Here is a 23,080-nt window from a genome sequence, read left to right as displayed (position 1 = left end):
TAGAGGCAAGTGTTGAACACTTTCTCCTTAAGAAGAATTTGCCCTCACAATGTGCTTGAGTTTTGTGGCAATCTTCTCCTAAGATACAACTACAACTCTTGAATAATGAGCACTCAAATATTCAAGTTCTTTAACAAGGAAATGAATGGAACTCTCTCTTGAAGAAGAAGGAAGAAGAAGAAGAAGCAGCAAAATGATGTATATATGTTTGATTTTCAAAATATCAAATATTTAATGTTTTCCAAATGAAGAGACATGATCTTTCATTCATTGGGATGTCCCTTGGCCATGGTAACTGATCACAATCATCAAACAATGCCAAGGAAATGAAAAAATATCAGAAAAATCGAAGGGACACGAAAAACAGCCGAAGGTGCGCGCGCGCCCGCCTGCGCGCTGCCGAGCGCTCTCGGCAGCGCTCGGCACCGCCTGCCGAGAGCTCTCGGCAGGCGCGCCTGCCACTGTTCCCGACCGAATTTTTTTTTTTTCGATTTTCGTCCCTTACATGTTCCGACTACTCATTTGAGTTTCTTTCAACATTTGATGAACTCGTTTCGCGTTTAGTTCAGAACCACCGAACTTAATATTCGTTCATTAAGTTTCGTTTTTCTTTTCGAATTTTTCCAATCAAACATATTGACTAATTTGCTTAATTTTCATTCATTAAGCATCAAAATTTTTCAACAAATATCATTTGGATCACGGGTGCAAACGAATCGAATCGAGTCGAATATGTAAAAAATTTGAAGGTTCGAATTCGACTAGAATTAGTTCTATTCGAGTTTGAGTTCGAGCTCGATTCGAAGTTCGAAAATTTAAAAATTTTGACTCGAATTTGGTTTGAATTAAAGTTCGAGTTCGATTCGAAATATTCAAACATGATCGTGAACTATTTGAATTATTGTTCGAAAATAAATATTCAGATTCGAAATTTATTTATTTAATATATAACTATATTATTTTAATAAAATACTAGACTCGCGAACTATCGAACAAAATAATCTGGTTCGAGTTTGACTTAAATTCGGTGAGTATCGAATACGAATCAAATGTTTTTCTAGTCGGTTAAAAAAATTCGCAAATTTTTATAGTCGGTTCAAAAAATCCTCGAATCGAATCAGTTCGTTTAGACATCTAATTAGACTTGTGGAATTTTTCCCTTTTTTGGCTTTTTCCTTATTGTAATATCTGTCACGTACTATGAATAATATTATTTTATACTTTATGTGGTATATGTTAAAGTTTTGGTCGAGTAGCCTAGTTTATGTCTATCTTGGTATGAGCCTGGTTGCTATGTCGAGACACCCCTTTTTCCTCCTTTAATGGAAGGATAGCACGTGACAGCAACGAAGCATGGCAAGATGGATCGACCGAGTACTCTTCGTTTCTTGTTCATGATAAATTTAAACTTTGTGTTTTCCCTTTAATTTAATAAATTAAATGGGAGTGAATTTGATATTCGCCTGAATCTAGGATTTATATATCCCACTCTAGACGCATTCTAAACTAATGTCACGGGTGATTCTTTTTCCCCTTTTGTTTCCTAAAGTAAGATTAAACAATATTGGATTCTAACTATTTGTTTTTCTTTTTCAAAAGATATTATTAATCATTGTCAAATTTCACCTGTATAATTATTATTTTTACTGTATTTCTCGCCATGTTGTTGTTATGTTATGTTTTTTTATCAAATATATCATATTTTAAATATCTAAGAAAATTCAGTATAGTATTAGGAAATGGACAATAATATTTGAAGTTTTATAAGTTGTATATTTTTCATTTTTATCATATTATAATTCCACGTATTTCTTACATTTGTAGTCATTTTCATCATAATATATACGTAGCATCAAAAAAAATTGACTTGATACTGAAAATGATGACGTAACATGATAAATAATTATGATAAAAAAAAAAGACTGAAAAATGAGGAAAAAAATTACAAATTGTAAACAAAACCAAAAATGAAAAAAATATGAAAATGAGATGACCAAAATGTTGTTTCCTTGTTATAAGAAAATTGTTCATATTTGATTTGATATAAGTAACTCAATACGTTATGTGTTTGATTGCTCATAGTTGGATCATTTGTTATGTTCATAGTTAGATCACTTGTAAATTTCATGATTCGTATGTGTATTATTAGACTTGAGAGGTTGTGTTAATTGTCTCACAATAATTGGATAAAATGCATGAGATCTAATTAATTTTGAGGTTGAAATAGTTTTCGCATAATAAATAATGTTATTTGTAATGTAGACGTTCCATTGGCCAACTCTTAAACTCTCCACTCTTTTTAACTTTGAATCGATGATTTTCAGGAATCCATGCCAGTGAAGAGGTTCATAGATGACCACGAAGATATGCAACTGTCCATCCAACACCGAACGTGTCAATATTCTTTCATGCAACATTTATTCTTCATGCATTTTATATTCCCTCAATCGGGCTTATTCGCATTTAGCAGTTAAGTGTTTTTGAGCCATGGATTTGGTTACCTTGTTCTTGAACATTTTCGCACCAATATTCACCTTCAATGCGTTCTTGTTCTTGTTTCCAGCGTATCTTTGTTTCAGGTCGCTCCGCTACGTCTTCCGCTCCATTTTCCGGGAGAATGTCGCTGGAAAAGTTGTGGTAATCGCCGGAGCTTCTTCTGGAATCGGTGAGGTATATTGTAAACGAAAATATAATTAATATGTGTATATGTCCATGCACGATTTACACAATTTGTTCAACAATTCGAAGTGCATTCATGAATAAACTGATTTTGAATGCATATATATGTTTAAAGCATCTGGCTTATGAGTATGGTAGCAGAGGTGCATACTTGGTTATTGGGGCTAGAAGAGACAAGGCTTTGCGAGAGGTGGCGGAGACTGCCCGTTGGCTCGGCTCTCCACTGGTTATTCCTCTACGCACAGATATTTCGAAAGTTGAAGATTGCAAGCGTTTGATTGAANAATTTGTGTTTTTGTTAGACGAATGTACAAGTAAATTTTACATTTTCTGGATTCAGTGGATCATTTGGTGATACCAGCAGGGATCACTCCTGCGTGCATGTTCGAAGACAGCTTCGATGTTACAAACTTCAAACCTGCTATGGTACATGGTCTAATTTTGAAATAAGGGAACTTTGTCCAAATATATATAGAATATATTTATTTCACTGATAATTGTATTGATTTCCCAATTGGTAGGACATAAATTTCTGGGGTCCGGTCTATACTACTTATTTTGCCGCTCCATACCTGAGGATGACAAAGGGCAAGATTGTAGCGATTGCATCTTCCAACAGTTGGTTGAACGCACCAAGGCTAAGCTATTACAATGTGAAGTATAGAAAATTCATGGTTTAATTATGATCCCAGCCAGTTTGGGACATTTAAGTATATATCACGATAACACGATCTTAATTGCTTCGGTTGGTTCCAGGCAAGCAAAGCTGCGGTTGTCAGTTTCTTTGAAACGATGCGAGTCGAGTTCGGGTCCGATATAGGAATTACTATTGTCATGCCCGGATTGGTTGAGTCGGAGATGACCAAGGGAAAAATCCTTTCAAAAGATGGAAAAATGGTAGTAGACCAAGAAATGCGAGATGTAAGGCTCCAAGCTAATCATCGGCCTAATTCATGTTTACTCAATTGTGTTTTTAAGAATCAAATTAGTGAGAAACTAAAAAGATGTACATATATACTATCAGATTTTGTTAACAAAGCTGGCTGACCTTGAAGTACTCTTAGGTTGTGATGAGCGCTGTTCCGATAAAGTCCGTGGACCGATGCGCGAAGGAGATTGTGAACAGTGTGTGCCGAGCAGACAAGTACTTGACGGTGCCATCTTGGTTCAGAGCATTGTTCTTCTTCAAGATGATGTGCCCGGAAGCACTAGATTGGTTTAACCGCTGGTTTTGCATCACCGAACCAGAAACGTCACCGATGAGCCAAAAAATAACGAAATTCCCAGGTTTGAAGGAAGTCGTACATCCAGATTCTGTCCGATCTCCCAAGATCAAAACCTGACTACGAAGAGGGATATTTTATGTATGCCATTCTGCAGGGTTTTATATATTATGATAATCGATTATATAATAATAAGAAGGTGCCGGAGGAAAAGCTTATTAAATGGCACTTTTCCCGGAGAATGGTGCAGTGATGATGTTTTTTTATGGTAGTTGTTTCTAAAGAGGGAGGTACTCGGAGAACCACCTTTTAATTAGTTTTCTTTCAATTCATTTGCCTGTGTTGCTTGTGATAGATATTATTTTGCTTTGTATTGTATGAAGCATATTCTACTCAAAATTTTACCACTACCAGTCATGTTTATCATTAAGAGCACCTGCAATATAAACTTTGAACAATTAAAAATCAAGTACCTGTAACATTCATATTAATAGGGATGCTGTACAATATTACACGCGTTCCCGATTTACTCAAATTTCCCCACTTTTAAGACCTGGACACGAGTAATTGACATGGCAGGACTGGATCCATCGGAGGGGCACAGCTGCTTGTATAAACTCATGGCTTGATGACCTTGATTAAGAGTGACTAATTGTTTTGAGTCATCGGCGGGGTTAGTACGTAGCTTGTAAGAGCTATACCCTTTGGCCATGTCACTTTAGCCTAGCCGTCGTGCAGGATTGACGAAGGAACTGCAACAAGCACTGGAGGTAGTATAACGATGAGTTGTGCTGCATTTCATTTCAGCCAACACTTGGCAAAACAGATCAACTTCACATGGCAACAGTAAAGGGCCATCACAATTGAAGCCGTATTCCGTTTCAGCATCCTCGAGCAACGTCCTGAATAAAGAGTGGTTCAAGTACTTGGTCTCGATCACGAATCTTTGCTTTTCGGCCCCAACGTACACCGAGAAACAGCCGTTAGGAGTGCGCGTTTTACTAGGGTTTTTTCCGCGATTCGATGTGATACTGTGCCAGGACCTGCTCTTGGTAAACATACTTGTCCCAGAAGAAGAAGATGATTTTGTTAGCCGGTTTGTCAACAGATAACTTTCGAGTTTCTTGAATATGGAACTTTTCTTCCTCAGCTCCGGCTCAAATTCCATGTATCAAAAGCTAAAAAAGATGAGAGATTTTGGATGCTTGTTTCAACCTCTGTCATAAGCTAAACTGAACATGGACCCCAACCTCAGCTTTCTTGAATTGGTCATCTTTTGATCAATTGATTCACCAAACAAAAGTTTAATCGCAAACAAGAATCTTACTTGAGAAAAATAATCAAGATCGCCTGGGATCTGAGAAGGGTTGCAAGAATAAAGATTTGGCGTGCGCACACTCATATATATATATAAATCAAGATCATGTACGCACAAATTCACATGCAAAAGATAAAGAGTATCGGAGGAAGAGATAAACTCAACAGTCAAAACCTATGCTTGAAATGGGCAATCGCTGAATGAGGCGCAGGCGATTTGTTGTATAGTCCCATACCCTCGAATATATAAGACACGCCCATAGTTATTAATATGAGCTAAAAAGTCAACTCATAGAAAGCGTTACTACATTCACCTAAGGAAAAATAGGCTGATACATACAACGTAAATATTAGAACAACATTCGTAACACTAGGTTTAGTGTTCGAACAGCTTTACTAATTACTAAATCGACTTAACAATCTATATAGCAATACAAGATGGTAGTCCAAAGCAACAATTTTTTTGTTAAATTTTGATTTTCATGATATATATATTATTTAGATTTAATTTTTATCATTACAAAGTATTCCAAGATAAAATATTTGATCAGCAATATTGTGTTCCTAATTGAATGATCAGCAAATTGATTTGTTCTTTATGGGACAAATGAGGAGAAACTAAGGTAGGCCTTTTCCCAATTTCAACGCCGTAGAGAGGTGAAGAAACAGCTAACCATTTAAAAATCATATGTAGACACATTTCAAATGGCGGTATCAATTTTCTTTAAATGGAAATATAAATCCCTCCCGAGTTGGAGCAAAAATATTAGGCAATGGAATTTGGTTAAGTGCTTGCCGCTGACTTTTTTTTCTCCTCGATTAAGCTCAGACCTGCAAAGATCTAAGCTAAAATGTATAGCACGATCAGGTTGGATTTAACTAGAATTAATTAACATGTTTTAGTTGAAATCATACTGGAAAGAATCAGTAGAATCACTGTGTTCCACACTTTTGTCTTTCTTTCAACATTTAAAAATTGCAAAAACTTGTGTGAGACGGTCTCACGGGTCGTATTTTGTGAGACAGATCTCTTATTTGGATCATCCATGAAAAAGTATTACTTTTTATGCTAAGAATATTACTTTTTATTGTGAATTTCGGTAAGGTTGACCCGTCTCACATATAAAGATTCGTGAGACCGTCTCACAAGAGACATACTATTAAAAATTTGATGTTTCGGAACTGTCTAGATTTGGATACCAATTAATGGTGGTTAAAAACATCATTTTTTTTCTCTAAATATTTAATAATCGACCAATGACACGTGATTAGCACGATACGATTGACTTGAATTTCTCGCATCATCCTACATTTTTGTTTGACCTTTTCATATTAGTTTTTAAAATGCCTATATATTAATTCATGGGTTGAAATGATTATGATTAATTTATAATAAAAACATATTTAAAAAGAGTACGTGATTGATTATCAAAATATTAGCCATTAATGTTGTATGTTCGATTTAAATACTCGATTTTGTATGATAATGCCACGAAAGCTCCTGAATCCTGATTAGGGGCATAATTAGAAACTTTGATGGATGAAATAAAAGTTTAAATTTTTTATAGCACAAAAACTCATACAATCTCTCACAGGTTAATTTGGTAAGATGAGTATTTTATTTGGATCACACATGTCAAAAATATTATTTTTATGTCAAAAATATTATTTTTATTGTAAATATATGCAGAGTTTACTCGTTTCATTAATAAATTTCCATGAGACTATCTTGTAAAAGATAGTATCTTTTTTATATATAGAACGAATGAAATTCAATTATTTAAATATTTATTATCACAATAATGTAAAAGTGAACTATTTGTATTCATCTGATTCTCAGTAACTTCAAACGCCACGAACTAAATCAGAAAAATATTTTTCGCGATCCTGACTTGAGTCAACTTGCTAAAATAATAATTTCAATAAATTATTAAGATAATAATATTTTGAAAAATCTTTCTATAAATATATAGTTTTTTCAATATCATAAATTATTAAAAAGAACTCTAAAATTTTAGACATAGTAGGACGTACAATATAGTAAATCATGATTCTAATGTTTGTTTTTTTCTTAAAATTTAAATTTAGTTGGATTCATCTTTAACCTTTTCTTATTATATCCAAAAAATCTGATTTTGCATTTTCAAATTGCAACAAAAATTTAAGACGATTATTTTTGCTATTTTCAAATAATTAGATCTGGAGATACTTGTGCTCAAATTAAAGGTGAATTTTATTTAATTAGGTAAAATAATATAATATTATTTAATTATTAGAAACAATAAATATCATTTACATATTTTTATAAATATACATATAATGAATTTTTTATTTCATATTAATTCAAGAAATTTGATACAAGTAAAACATAATATATTTTTTTTATGTAATTAGACTTACATTTACTGAATAAAAAAATACTCTTTTAAATAATACAATTATTATTTATCGATTAATTAATACATCTCTAAATGAATATAATTCCACGATCTCAACATGATTAATTTATAGATATTTTATGACATTTTCCATTCTATTTTCATTTACGTAAAAAATATGATTAAGAGATAATTAATAATTTATAGCTCAACTGTGACGTAGACAATGAAGCAATTAAGTCCAATTCCTTCATTTAATTATTTCCCCAATTGGCCAATTATTAGTTCACAAGAAGAAGAAAAAAAATTAAATACATTTTATTTTTGACTTTTAATTAATTATTATACGTTGTACATAATTTATTGCATTATTGGTAGTAGTTTTGGTTGGACCAGTTGGTCAACAAATAACGATGGTTTAGTCATTATACAGCTCCAACTTAATGTCTTATTTAATGTTTGACTTTGTTCAAACCAATTATTAATATTATTTAAAAGAAAAAATTAACTTAAATGGGTATGAGGATGGATGTATGAAATCCGATCCATACCCTATCGATTGTCATTCCTATATCCGGGCTTTAGCTCGAGTGGTCCAAATTTTTTTAAAAAAATTTATATGTAAATTTTGGATAAATTTGATATTAGCCCGAGTAGATCAATTTAAAATATTAAAGATGTTAGAGTTTAAAATTCTAGTCTACATGCTCATGCACGCGTATGTTTTTCAGTACGTGTTGGGGAAGTATTTGAAAAAGTATTGATTAGCATTCAGCAAGTGACGGAGGAAACAGTGAGTGGGTAAGTGAATGTGTGTTGGCATATCGGAAGGAAAGTGTCCGCCCATTATAAGGAGAGGCTTACCGTCGTTGACCAGACAATCGTCGAATCGGAGACGCTTGAAAGATTCGAGGGTTGACAAGCCGAGCGGAGATGAACCAGCCGCAGCTAAGATGGAGATACGGGAGATATCGCGGCCTGATAAGCAGATATTCATGATTTCCACGGTGTATGTCGGTATTCCGCTGGGGAGAGGCTCGGTGGGGCCTTGAATTATAACAATGTCGGAATTTGAGCATAGTTTGTCCCATATTCGATCTGGTTTTGCCATTGAATCGTTGTTCTCCTTTTGTTTGCCTCTTTCATTTTCAAGTTTGGGTAATGCTAAAAAACCACTAGAGATCAAAATATTATAGAATTCAGTCCAAGATATCATGTAATCAAAAAATAAAAGCGTAAGATTATCATAAATAAATAAAAGCTTAAGGAGGTTGAGGGCCGATCGTATTATAAATGTGTCTTATAAAGAAATGTATCATATAACATCGAACAACCAATAGATTTAAAATATGAACATCCGTGCAAAAACATTTTATATTTAAATATAATTTTTTGAATAATTTCTGTATAAACAAATATTGTAATTTAGAGAATGAAATTCAATGCTCGAGATTTCATGATGCATTTCTAATTTAATATCAAGATTTTAGTATACACACAGTTACCAAACACAGAAATGGACCAACTAAACAGAAATATTGGGTTGGGTGCTGCCGGCAGATAACTCGAGACTGTCTCACAGTTGAAAATTTTCTTTTTTCTAAAAAAAAAGTTTACCATGATGGTAAACCATTTTACATGAGTCAGTGGTCTTGACCAAGACAAAAAGGTATATCGAGTGATGTGTGTGAGAAAGTAAGAACCCGAGAAAGAAGACAACGAACATCGACTGCCAGAGCATACGTACCCCACACAATATTTCAGTGAGAAATATGCTCCACGCGATAATTGATCATGCATAACAAGCATTTATTTTATGTGTATCTCTATGAATTTATGTTGGATATACACTTACGTGTGCTGACTCCAAATATTAGAAGTAATACGGCATATGAGGCGATTTTTCTCCGGCTGGACGATGATTCGCGATCCATTTCTACTAGTCTCAGAACTGTGGCAAAGGGACAGAGATATGAGACCGGCTCAACTTGAATGGACCCGTATATCCATGTGCAGTAGCCTAAATAGTCTAGCTAATCACCCAACTGTAGGAAGTGCACGAATCAAATCTGCTTAGACATTATGGCTGCAAATATATATCATAAAATCAGATAAAATCAAACAAAATCTTTGAAAAATTAGATCCCGCGTGAAGTAGAGGACGGTCTTAGCGTTTGAAGAGAGAATATATGATTCGCCGGATTTTCATTTGTTGTGGAAGAAGCTAGAATATCGGGATTTTAAGTTCTGAGAAATTATGAATCAATAAAGTAACTTCCGAACAATGCTTTTACAAAATGTTTCTGCGAAAATAGCCTACAGCCGGATTTTCTCCAGTCAAAAAACGGAAATCAAATTACCAAGATCAACGCATAAGAAATATTCTATTCTCATTAATATTCATAACATACGTACATGGAAACGGAGCATTGAAAGCACAAGTGGAAACGAAACAAAACAAATTAGGCTTAAATGTTGCTGCAGGCAATGCAGCAACATGCATGCTTCTTATATCATCATTTCTCTTACATTTGATGGTCTCGTGGGGGAAATAAAATACTAAAGAGTGTGCAATCAGTTCCGGCGACTGTGTATGTGTAGACATAGAGAGAAAGCTGCGCATATTTCATGCTTCTTATATCATCATTTCTCTTGCATTTTATTCTGCTAGCTGATTTTGATCTTTTGGAGAAATTGCACGTACGCAGCCGATAGTAATTGAACTCGGGACCACTAAGCCTCATTCAGTCATTCTTGACACTGGAACAAGGAATTCTTGACTATCACACCACCTTACTTCTGAACAATGCAGAACGCCAATATATTGACATTTTTAGATCTTTTTCAGTCTTGATATTTTTTTTTATTTGAAACTCATCTGCTTCTATGCAAATGATCATATCTGCAAATATTATTGGCAACTAGTGAATGTGATTATATTGGACACGGTTTTGTGCAAGAATCGTGATCAAATATTTTAATACATTTGATTATAATATTTTAAACTGTAACTTATAAATCATAAGCCCACCCAACAAAATACACAAGTTGTTCTCCACTAAAAACTTATTGGGTGTGTAGCTGCTGTTAAGAACAAGAAGAAGCAACTGCCCTCTCTCAAGTCTATGGTGCTTTGTTTTAATCATTATACGCAAAAAAAATTACTGACTACAGATACAATCCAGGGAAATGACAAAATAGCTTAGATTACACTTGATCTGCGACGAAAGAACCACCTACAAATTTCCCAAAAATTTTTACATCCACTCTCCCTCATTCACTACTACCTTGGATCCCTGAAGTTCTCCGAAACTGCTCGTCTCCGACCGAACATGTAATCCATTGACCAACCAGCAGATGATGGATAGAATGCGTTGATGAATCTTCGGGATGGAGCCCTATGGATCTGTTGTGTACTGTTTTTCACAGACATGGTGTGACGTAAAGATCTTGATGACTTTGAGTCGAATATCGAGTTAGTGAATGAGGTGTCGGATTCGCCAAACGATACGGGTCCATATGCATCAAAAAGTCGGCCAACGGCTCCATCCTGATGTGGTGGTGGGAATTTTTCACTCTTACTTTTGGCCTTAATATCTGACATCATTCTCAACCCCTGCAAAATAATTAATACAAATCAATTTTCCGACTATAATGGTTATAGCATATGATCAATTTTGTAGTAACCTATTCAACTAATATTCGACCAACTTTTACAGGAATAGGCTTAAATCTTAATTGGAGGATACGTATGTTTTATTGTATTGAGGGGGAACTGAGAAGGGGGGTTGTGGATTTTTGGAAAAATTACGCTTAAAATTTCGAACTCTTCTCCCATGACAGTGCGACGTCTAGCCCCGTGGATGGACTAACATATCATTAAAATTTTGATCCATGTTCTGCTCTTTCATTATCACTCCAAAGATACGCCACAGTGACGCCAATCTATTTCTCCTCAATTATTTCTCAATGCCAAAGGATGATTAAAGGGAGAACCACAGGGAAAATATTAGAAAATGATAATTTGTTGACTTACATCTATATTTGTTTGAAGTTCTGCATTGGCTTCTGGAGCTGGAATTGCACGGCTAAACTTATCACGAACTCTTGGCTTTTTGTTACCATCTATAGCAATATGTTTCCCTTCCAAACCACGTAGCCTGTACAAGAAAACCTGATTATGTTCAAATGTTTATTGATTGAAAGAAAGATAAGAAAGGTAAATTAAAGGTACCTTCTTGCTTCTTCATCTTTGAGTTTTATGTCCATTTCCTTGCTCGGAGGAAACTTTGGCAAGCTTGATGGTTCACAGGCGTATGGTTCAGTGGTAAAGAACTAGTTGTACAAATAATAAATATCAATATTTCAGTTGGATTCAGCTGGAAAGTAAAAATGTAATGTAAATACTTACCTCACTATTCAAGGCATCAGCGGCGGTGCCTCGTTCATCAGGATCAATCTCAAGAAGGGTTTGTATCAGAGCAAGAGAAGATGGAGGGAAATCCTTGTATATCTCAGCTATGCAGCGGTTGTATGGATGCTGAGGTTTATAAAGAGTTGCATTTGGGAGACGGGATTTCTTCCAGTAATCATCAGATGGAGAACCACATAGTTTAAATATCTTGTGGAGTTGCTCAACCTATCAGCAAAAAAGCGGTCTATAAACCGATAATTTTTATCTGGAGATATACCTATAACAGTATGCAGTAAAATGAAATTTGAGAGTAAGGATAGCTCGATTGGTATCTTCGTCAGACAATTCAATATTAAGAGCTAAAAGATTTTTTATGCACCGAGTCTCCACGAAAAAGATGCATGCATAAGCTTTTGGAATTTAAAATACGAGCACAGGGACAAACTAGGATCGATTTTAGAAGAACGAGAGACGTTTCACTGTTTTTAAGTAATACTCTGGCGATAATTTTTGTCATTTGGGGGGTGCAGGAAGTTATTGTTAGACCAAGGTCTATGGTTTGTACCAAATATTTGTAATGGTGCAACTTTTATATATTAAATTAAGTGCAACAGCTCAAATGCAATGATGTTTTATATGCTGCACCACACTGGACACAGCCTGTGTTTGATGCCGCCCAATATTCTGAATAGATTAAATCATACAAAATATATTTATTTTTGACAGAGGCCTCGATTGTCCTGCACACCCTGTTTTCTTCTAGTTGTATCAATAGGAAGTTCAAGTTAAAATGTTGTTGTCCACAAATAAACAGAAGCAAAGGTACCTCTGTACGTCCCCGTAATATCGGCTTCCCAGCAAGCAATTCAGCCAGAATGCAGCCAGCACTCCACAAATCAACACCAACCCCATAATAATTGGCACCGAGCAGAAGTTCAGGAGGACGATACCATAATGTTACAACACGGCTTGTCATTGGTTTCTTGCGTTCTGGATCAAAGGAAGAGGCCAACCCAAAATCTGCTATTTTAAGGTTTCCTTCATTGTCGATTAGCAAATTTGAGCATTTAATATCACGATGTAGGACACCCTTGCTGTGGCAATGCTCTAGACCAGAAAGTAGTTGCTTCATAAAGCATTTAACCTGTATCAGGGAACAAAAGAAACTTTACTAGAGAAACTCAAATACAACATAAATACAAACGTCGGATAAGGTAATGAAAAAACGAGAAACGAAAATGAAATCTCATATTTTGCGAGAACGGTGAAAAAGTTTCAAGTTCATTTCTTCTTGCAAGATTACCAACACAAAGTCACAAACACATAATTTTGGCAATGCAAAAAGGAAAATGTTCGAACAATGATCAATTATGCAATGTACCAAAAACTAACTTATTCTAATTGTAAAGCTTTAAATTCCATTTGAACGCTGAAATTTTTTTGCTGCATACAATGCACGCATACTTTTCCTCTCTCTTTTCAAGAAGAAAAATGGCAATGAGGAAATAACCATACTTCAAGGCATGAAAATCCAGTTTTGTTCTTCTCTCTCTTATCCATCATCAAATAAGTGTACCTAGCAAAGTTTCTAGACGTAAAGTGACAATTCATATAACAATATAATGGATTGCTGAATCAAATATCTCTAGTATACCAATTATCATATATTTTATGAAAAATTCTCCCAAAAAATAAAAGTGGACATATAAAGCAAGCTGTATTCTTAAGCAAGCAACACATGTTCAACGGTAAGTTTTGAGTTAATTCTCATGAGAATCGACATAATCCACTGGACAAAAAGATAGATTCAGAAACTTAAAGGTGTTAAACAGAAAATAGAAACAAAAATCACTTTGCCATATATTTATTACATGGACCAATAATATTGTCAAAATCAAGATTCAGAAAACTCAGGCATTCACTAGCCACCCAGATCAATGTCACTTAATTACTTCTCTTTGTCCTTCTCTTTCCTAGAAAAAAAAGTTAGTAAATAATAAAAATCATGAGAATTGAATAACATCTTTAATCTAGATTAACATTCATGTAAAATGCTTAACTAACCACTAGAAAACAATAGCCTTGGATATCCAAGCCTCTAGGATTGGGATCAATGATAACAAAGATTAATCAATGTTCAAAGCATCCAAAGAGTACAACTTGCAAATTACGAAACGAATATAACAAGAGAAACCCCAGAACCAAAAAGATGGATCCCCAATTTCTAGATAAGAACTCTTACAAGAAGTAGATGGATATGGTAATGTTAGATGTTGCCGTCACTAGTCAAGGCAACATGCCAAATCTCTAATTTTTACTCTAATAAATGCACAACAAGTCATTCAAAAATGCCAAGCTGACATAATATATTTGTTAAGAAAAAAACACGTCCACGAGCATTTGCAAGTAGTCAACCTTTTAAGAAACAGTTGAATCCATGAAAAAATATAATAAATTAAGAAATATTACTTTTGTTTCCTTCCGAACTTTGTTACCTGGGGCTCAGTGAACTTGACACTTTGGATGGCAGCCAGGCCTGTAAGATCATGCTCCATGTACTCAAAAACAAGGTAAAGACTACAAGACATTCTGGAAATAACCAAACCCTCAAGCTTAATGACATTGGGGTGATTCAGGCTCATCAGCACAAGTATCTCTCGTGACATGAATCGGACAGCTTCTGGCTCCAAGCTGTCAAACCGTACTTTCTTTAATGCCACGACTTTCCCAGTGATCAAGTCCCGAGCTTTATAAACATTGCTGTAAGTCCCTTGCCCAATCTGCACAACAGAAACATCATGTGATGATGAAGTGCTTATTAAGCTTTTCCCATCAGGTCATGAGCCTATGCTAAGGGGACCCGCAAGCGAGACAGCTGCTATGGACCACTACTCATAAACCCTCTCTCCTCATTCCCGGGAGTAACTTCAAAAATTTAGGTTCAATTGGTTCCCCTTAAGATAATAGAGGATTATGAGTCTAACTCAGAAGAACTGAAGTTAAGATCAAAAGACTTTGAACCGATGGTCGGTCTGAATTGCCCTACTAAATTATTCAACTGCCAAACCGACTTAACCAAAAAACCACTCGACCCCATACATTTGTAACGAAGACAACATCACTGCACAAGTTCCTAAAAAATTCATTTTCCACCAGAAACATCTCTGGGATACTGCATTATAATTGACCATAGTTTTGTAGAGGAGTTGAAATGTCATACTAAACTCATTGATGAATTCGGAACGAAATATGTTATCAGTGGTTATTGGTAGCAAGAAAATCTAAATGCCAGCATGGGACAGAGCAGCTCGAGGCTAATAGCAGTACCTCCAATGAATTTCACACTCTACTTCTTCCCGATTCTGTGATCCCGCTTAGAATTGCACATTATAGTCATGAAAGAAAAATTAATCTCCCAGATGGCGTTATACCTTAGTCATAAGAAGGGGTACTTCTCTTTAAACTTCAGGTAATATTTTTTAAAAAAAATTGGCAATTATTTTACAACTTCCCACCCCTCTCACCAAAGTCATTCCATTCAAATGCATGCATCTAGGTAGTGTGGCTTTCTAACAAAGAATTGTAGCTTCCTCTGACATTCACGCGAAACTAAGCGTTGCAGAGCACAAAACTCAATGAACTGAACAACGACCATTAGGGAGGCCCAGCAAAATAGCTAACCTTCAAAAATCAAATTTTATTTAAAATTTATGCGGGTAATTACCTTGTCTAGTTTCTCAAAGGTGTTGGCACGGCGGGGTTTAAAGTTATCAATGACAGAGCCAACAACGTCCTTCAGCCAAGACGGCCACCCTTCGCCAGCACCGCGAACACCTCTTCTCAGACTGAACTCAACCGTCAGCGCCGGCGTCGGCGCTGCAAAAGGAACCACTTCTATCTTTTTCTCCACCTCCTTCTGTCCACTTTCCTCAACGACATCGTTCTGCGCCTTAACGGCGACCGCTGCCTCTGTATCCCGACTTGCATCCTTTCTTTGCTCCTGACGAGAACTCCCGCCAACTTCTCTTTTCCCGGCGACCCTTTTGCCAATAACACACCCCATAACACAGAGTTATCTCAACTCAACTCATTATCAGAAAGTAACTTCAGCACCCCATTCCATTCATTCAAGAATACACACACAAACACACACACACTCACCAACAAAAAAAATCAGACCTGGAAAAATAATATTTTGCTCTTGAAGCAAATTCAGCTGCTCTTTTCATTTATTGTAGAAGCAGAACACCACCACCAAAAAATTAGGAAAAATTAAAAAAAACGAATCTTTTTTTAACAGTCAGAAACAACGCCACATTTAATGCTCACCCTCCTGTAATGCGCTTATGCAAACAAGCAGGGGATAAATAAATTCCAAAAAAAAATTAAAACCAAGGAGGGATGAATTAAATTTTCAAAAAAGACAAGAAAATAGAAGAAGAAAAGCTCGGGAGTAGTCTATTTCATTCACGAATACGGAAAACCGGCTAGATGAGTAAAAACAATTAAAGAATTACACTGACGACAGCATTTAATTCTCCATTGTGAGTTTGCGATAGAAAATTAATGTCCGGGGAAAAAAAATTTCCTTGTACTCATGTGAAGTTACTGCATACATTGCGGGCGGAGAGAAAAGTTCGAAGGCTGTTCCGAAAAGATCAGTTCACTTAAAAAGAAAACCAATTTGGCCTTATCCGGCTAAATTTATGATTTAGATATTATATAAATTATATTTTAGTAATATTATAATAAAACATTTTGTGCATTATAATATTAATATTTAATGAATCCCACCAAACATTTATATTTTTGAGTAGGTCGATCTCACGAATCTTTATTTGTGAGATGAGTCAACCCTACTAATATTCACAATAAAAAATAGTACTCTCAGCATAAAAAATAATATTTTTTCATGGATGACCCAAATAAGATATCCGTCTCACAAAATACGACCCGTGAGACCGTCTCACACAAATTTTTGTCTATATTTTTTATATAAAAAAAACTTTAACATCAATTAAAACGTCACACATAATAATAAATTGTTAATATATTATCTAGTGTTGCAGAAAATGTTACATGAAAAGATAAAATCATTGTATTTCTTTTTATAAACGTATATTGAATAAATAACTGATTTTTTTTTACTACTACAGTCTAATATAAATCGATATCAATATAGTAAAAAACGTCAAAAATTGAGGAATCTTTCCCACAGAATAATTTTCCTCTTTGGAAATAACTAAAATTAATATTAGAAAAAAGAAATAATATCAAATAATATAAAAGCCGCTCAAAAAATAGAGGAGAAATTAAATTCCACCTACCTCGCCAACACAATTGAAGATACTTTGTGAGTGACATTCGTGGAAAATTAGTCCAACATTCGATTTTTCTTTAATATTTTATTTCATTTATAAATTTAAATTAATAACATATATTATAATTTATCGTTGCAAAGTTACGTTTGTGGCTGATAAATGTCATATTTTAAAGTAAATATATGAATATAAAAAGTTAATATCCATTCAGTCCCCATTTCTTCTTTTTTTTTTTTGTTCTTTTTTCTTGATAGTGATAATATTATATTTCAAAATGATATTACACTTCGTACAATAATTTTTAAACAAATTCTAAGAGTATATTTAAATAATTAACAATTATAAAAAAGAAAATACAAAATTATATTACTTTGTATAAACAAAGTGTATAAAAAATTACATGAAAAATTCAAATAAGTTAAAAATACATAATTAATATAGGGTTGATGATCATTCATCATATACCCTTAAATACGTGTGATTAATTCATCACTATAAATACATAAAAATGAAACCCCATTTTAAAAATAATAACTTTATGCACTTATTCAAAAATTATTTTGTCTACCTCCATAAAGCCCGTTTTATTTTTCTTTTTGCAAATATGTATGTGTACAAAAACTCTTGTGAGACGGTCTCACGGATCAATTTCGTGGTTGAATCTCTTATTTGAGTCATCCATGAAAAAGTATTACTTTTAATGCGAAGAGTATTACTTTTTATTGTGAATATCGGTAGAGTTGACCCGTCTCACAAGAGCCTTACTCATGTATGTGAGTTCGAATAGCAGAAATTAATATTAAAAATGTTCAAAACACGATATTAAATCACGGCCTCTATTAGCTAAATGCACAAACTTAATTCGATTCAACTATAAAAATGGATAAAAAAAAAAAAAACTAAAACTAAAACTACTCCCTCCGTCTCGATTATATAGTCTTATCATTTTTCACACGATTAAGAAAAATAAGTGAAAAAAAAATTTATATACAAACTTCCTATTTTATCCATATTTAATTCGCTCAAAAAAGTTTTTCAAGATTTAGTTAATAAGTATATATATTAGTAAAAAAATTTAAATATGTTACAAATTTATATATTTGAGAAGTAGGGGTATTTTCATTTTTCATTTGTAAACTTTAAATGATAGTATTTCATTAGTGGTCACCGATTGGCCCGTTGACCCATGAGAGAATGAAAAGGACTGTGCATGCAATTTTAGTGGTGAGTGCTCTAATCTCATATTAATCATTTGCTGCGCATTCATAGCAATGACGAAAGGAATTGATGATACGCGTGATATTCACTTTATTAATTAGTTTGTCTCCAAGCTAAAGTATGGATATTAAGTTGTGGGTTTATATCCTAACTCAAAAACAACTAGATGTGTGGTATCCGTGAGAGGACCGAGTTGATTCATAATTATCATGAAAAATAATCATTTGACATAAAAGAATTTTGCTTTCTCATGAATCGGGTCACATTGAACTCACAAAATTGATCTGTAAAACACTCTCGCAAAAATATTTGTGGGAAAAAAAAAAAAACCAAACTAAATAGTAGTTGTTTTCGATGTTTCAGAAGTGTTGGCCTCAAAAGTGTAATTCCGAAAAGTGCCAAGAATCCATGCAATACAATTAAATCATAATAAGATGATGATGAATATATATACTTGGTTAGATGTCATTTTTTGTTTCATCGATAATGTTCTTTGAGATTTGGTATACATATCCAAAAATATATGTGCACAGGTAGCGCCATTAAATTCTAGGGATTTAGGAAATTTTCACTCCGATAATAGACCCAAATAATTTTAAAAAAATTACTTTTCTTTTTTCGCGGATGAAATACGAAGCTATTGGAGGCATCGGGGGATCTTTGGTGCCCGAAGATAAGGAACGTAATCTAAAACTCTTCTAGTACAAAACTATATTTAAAGCCACTACTTTCCCATTCCCCACTTACAATATTAAGGATACACCGCACAATTTTTATTTTTATTTTTATTTTTTATATAAAAAAACATATTTGGAAATATATATTTTGAATTATGAAGGAAAACACATTATTTTGCGTTTCAACTCATAAGATATAAAATATGCAGTGAAATTGCTAATAATAGAATCGTAGAAACAAGCTTGTAAATGCAAAACAGTAGGCATACTGAGTATATTGTTAAAAATATGAGTATCGTATACGGTATATGTAGTGAATATTAACTTGAGTCCAGTTTCTTTGACTCGAATTTGATGACTGAATGTGTTTTGAATTGAGAACAATAAACGCAAGATCAACAAGAACAACAGGATACGCAACACACGAGATTTACGTATCAAGAATATGATCTACATCCACGGGAGATGCATTCACTATATTGAATCAGTATACAAATGAACAATTTACGATCGCAATGAAATCTCTCAACTCCATTACTTTCTCTTCTATGTATTACAAAGAAAACTCTCGTGTTTTTTATGAGAAACTTGTTGTCTCTTGTTCATTTCTTCCCGGATGATCTCAAAACTTCTTTCTCGCATGCCTTCTGCTTGACTCCACCTGCTTATATATCTCTCCATCCCTGAGGCAATCCTCTCAATGGCTATAAGTCGTGATCAAGTGCCAGTCCTGATCTTATACAACCACTCATCCTTATCCAACCAACTTCTAGTTGTTTTTAACTGATTCTTCAACCGTCAATGGGTAGATGAATTGGTTGCTGACATACCACAGTATATGTAAGAACAAAACCAAATTGAGACCTGTAGCAAGTATAATTTCTTTAAAACAGATTCGTCCATTCCGGTATGTGCTTCGAGGATTTAACCAGACAATTGTTTTCCAGGATACAAAGGGTAGACCACGATGATATTGCACAAATCACGACACTGACAAACCAAAGAGTAATCGAACGTTATCAGCGGAGCAAGCAGGAACATGAGCAGTATGCGCAAAGAACAAGCAGGAGGCAGTATGCAGGAACAAGAGAGAAAGTGGATTTATGGTATGTGTTTCCAAGCTTGACACATCCTCTATTTATACAAGCTGATAGCATCCATACGAAAGGTCAAATGTTGCCATCAATAAGGCAGCCGAAGCATTAATAGCCAGTCAGATGAAATACCAATAGTCATGCATGTGAAAGATCTCACAGGGCATATGGAAGGTCTCTTTCGAGAAAAAAAAATTGTAAAAGGTAACATAACCTAGCTAGGCGATTTTTGTCTTGATCAGTCCGACATTTGATGCACTCAGGTCGCGTTTGTACGTTTGTACACATGTCAAGCTTTTTTCCAGTTTAAATCGAGCCCATGATTTGCATCTCCGCCGACGTGCGCAAGAGAGAGGTTCTCTAGGACCTCGACTCTTGTTTTAATTNTTATTGATTTAAAAAAAAACATGAAAGCACTGTTAGAAGCGTGATAGTCATATAATTTGGTGGTATATGTGTATTTATGATTAATTGATCATATATTATATTTTCTATGAACAATTTTTTTTTGGAGGAATTAGTCGTACAAAACTTTTTTCAGTGTTATTTACTATATTGAAGAAAATGGGGTGTATTCAACGATGAGATTTAATGACTTTCACTGACTTTTTTTTAAATGATAGATTTTCGTGGATTTGGTAGATTTTTATCGACTTTTATAGAATCTCACAGATTTGTAAACAAAATTTCATGGACTTTTGCAGACTTTTTGCAAGATTTTTGTAGACATTTGCAAATTTTTTTTTATTATTGATACAAATTTTGTACTTTTATAAATAAATATTTTTAAAATTTTTTTTTAGCTAGTAATTATTTGACATAAATAACATCTTTATTTTGAAATAAAATTTATAATGTAAATAAATTTAATTATTTAAAAAATAAATATGTTTAATATATGAAAAAAATTCACAATTAAATTTAACAAAATCAAAATTTCAATCCTGTGTCTATTTAATATGCATAAATAATTAATCAATAAAATTTTAATTTATAAGCATAAATTAATATATATATACACACACACACACACATATATATATAACTAATCAAAATATTATGAAATTTGATAAATTTTAAGCAGTCTTTATGAAAAAATCTGATGTTCGTTATTATCAATATGATCAATGTCACTCCACATTCGATTTGCTATAGCATCCCTCCATTCATTTGCATTTGCATTTGCTCATTGTTGTTCTTGAGTGTCAAATATTTTATCAAAATTGTTATCTTCGTAAACTTGTTCTGATGAAAGTTGCGGAACTTCATTATGTGGTTCAACTAGAAATTCATCATATCGACTCTTCTTTCGAAGAAAATTATGCAATCTGGCACAAGCCAATACAAGCTCCGCATGTGCTGTATATGGAAATGGATGAGCAGTTTTGAATATTTTGAACCGCAATTTAAATATACCAAATATCCTCTCAATTACGTTTCTCAAACAAGAATGACGAAGATTGAACAACTTTTTTGCCTCTTCAGGGTGACATCCTTGGCCAGTGAATTCTTGGAGATGATAAAGAACAATATGTTTGAATCATGTGCATATCCCTATCATGTGCTCTTGGAAACTTATATAATGCGTCTTCAATGTTTCTCCTCTCCAACCAGTCAATTGTGAAACAAACCATCTTCATTACAAATTTCTAATTGATATAAATTTAAAATAGTTTATAAAATCAATTCCAAATAATTTTAATTTGTACTTTTTACACAAAATATCAAGATTTAATACTAATTAATAAGCACATAAAGTGTGCAGATTACTAATAGTTATAACATATGTCCGTGTTGATGATTTAAGAGTTTTTTTTTCAAAAAAATTATTTAGGTGTTAACATCTATACATAACAATTGATCTCTGAAGCATACCAATTACTTTTCCCTGAATATCCCTCCACTACACTACTCGTATTCTTATGGCAAAAACATCATAAAATAAAAGTTCAAATACAAAATTAGACGAGCAAAAAATAACTCAAACATAAATATTATAATTTATGTAAAAATTATAATCCAAATTTAAGTAATCGATTTTTTAATTGTTGAATCATTGGTTTGAAAAAATACAGAAATCGAAACAGATTATTTTTTTAAGAAACTGAAAGTCCGATGTACAGACTTCTCCATATCACATTATACGTAAAAATTTAGAGCATACACATAAATAAACTGAAACAAACAACGAACGGAACACAGAAAGAAATACATAGAAATCATAATATGTTTTTGTAATCAAATCAATAATGATTCAAGAAAGGAATCATACCTCTGAAATTCGAGAAACCCTCGACTTGTCTTATAGAGGAGAAAAGTGTCGTTTTTAATGAGGAAGAGAGATATATGAGTGAGAATGATATTTTGTTTGATTAAAAGTCTACCAAAATCTCTAGGGTAATTAGAAGAGAATTTTTGAGTTTTTAAAGTTGTACATAGAGTTTTAAGGTTTGTACTTAAAGAATTAAATTAGAATCATTGTAAATCTATGGAAATATTGGATACCTATAAATTTTTATGGATTTTTAAAAAGTCAAGTTTGGATACTTCTAAACTTTTTAAGACTCTATAAAAATCTAATTTGAATACCACTAAATTTTTATAGAGTTTATAAAAGTCTATGTTCAATAACTCTCGACTTTTAAATTCTACAAAAATCAATAAAAATAATTAAATTTTCAAGATTGAATTGACCCCTTAAACCTACAAACTGCGGACGTGGGTTTCTCAAAAAAAAAAAAAAAGTGAAGAAAAGAGAA

At 33.5% G+C, this 23,080-nt stretch overlaps 2 protein-coding genes across 2 annotated transcripts; one reads left to right on the top strand and one right to left on the bottom strand.

Moving 5' to 3' along the window:
* The first annotated feature begins 2,417 nt into the window (after positions 1–2,417).
* On the top strand, positions 2,418–4,332 carry LOC140965660 (11-beta-hydroxysteroid dehydrogenase 1A-like). The gene is made up of 6 exons (XM_073425804.1): positions 2,418–2,670; positions 2,795–2,987; positions 3,020–3,105; positions 3,201–3,332; positions 3,436–3,600; positions 3,744–4,332. The coding sequence occupies exons 1-6, from the start codon at positions 2,488–2,490 to the stop codon at positions 4,020–4,022; spliced, it is 1,038 nt and encodes a 345-aa protein (XP_073281905.1). The 5' UTR covers positions 2,418–2,487; the 3' UTR covers positions 4,023–4,332.
* A 6,305-nt stretch (positions 4,333–10,637) lies between these two features.
* On the bottom strand, positions 10,638–16,657 carry LOC140965659 (probable serine/threonine-protein kinase At1g54610). The gene is made up of 7 exons (XM_073425803.1): positions 15,736–16,657; positions 14,507–14,791; positions 12,838–13,155; positions 12,009–12,236; positions 11,832–11,932; positions 11,634–11,757; positions 10,638–11,213 (listed from the first exon to the last, which is right to left on the bottom strand). The coding sequence occupies exons 1-7, from the start codon at positions 16,072–16,074 to the stop codon at positions 10,881–10,883; spliced, it is 1,728 nt and encodes a 575-aa protein (XP_073281904.1). The 5' UTR covers positions 16,075–16,657; the 3' UTR covers positions 10,638–10,880.
* Positions 16,658–23,080: the final 6,423 nt, after the last annotated feature.

The sequence above is a fragment of the Primulina huaijiensis genome, unplaced genomic scaffold (genome assembly GCF_012295235.1).
Source record: "Primulina huaijiensis isolate GDHJ02 unplaced genomic scaffold, ASM1229523v2 scaffold11459, whole genome shotgun sequence".
NCBI lineage: Eukaryota > Viridiplantae > Streptophyta > Magnoliopsida > Lamiales > Gesneriaceae > Primulina > Primulina huaijiensis.
The sequence above is the reverse complement of the archived record's forward strand: the minus strand, read 5'-3'. Positions and strand labels throughout refer to the sequence as shown.

Excerpts from the sequence above, each read along its gene's own strand:
- LOC140965659 (XM_073425803.1), bottom strand. The coding sequence starts at position 16,074 with ATGGGGTGTGTTATTGGCAAAAGGGTCGCCGGGAAAAGAGAAGTTGGC. Across the intron at positions 14,792-15,735 it reads CCTTTGAGAAACTAGACAAG|ATTGGGCAAGGGACTTACAG; the intron begins GTAATTACCCGC and ends TCTGTTGTGCAG. Across the intron at positions 11,933-12,008 it reads CTGATGCCTTGAATAGTGAG|TTCTTTACCACTGAACCATA; the intron begins GTAAGTATTTAC and ends TTGTACAACTAG.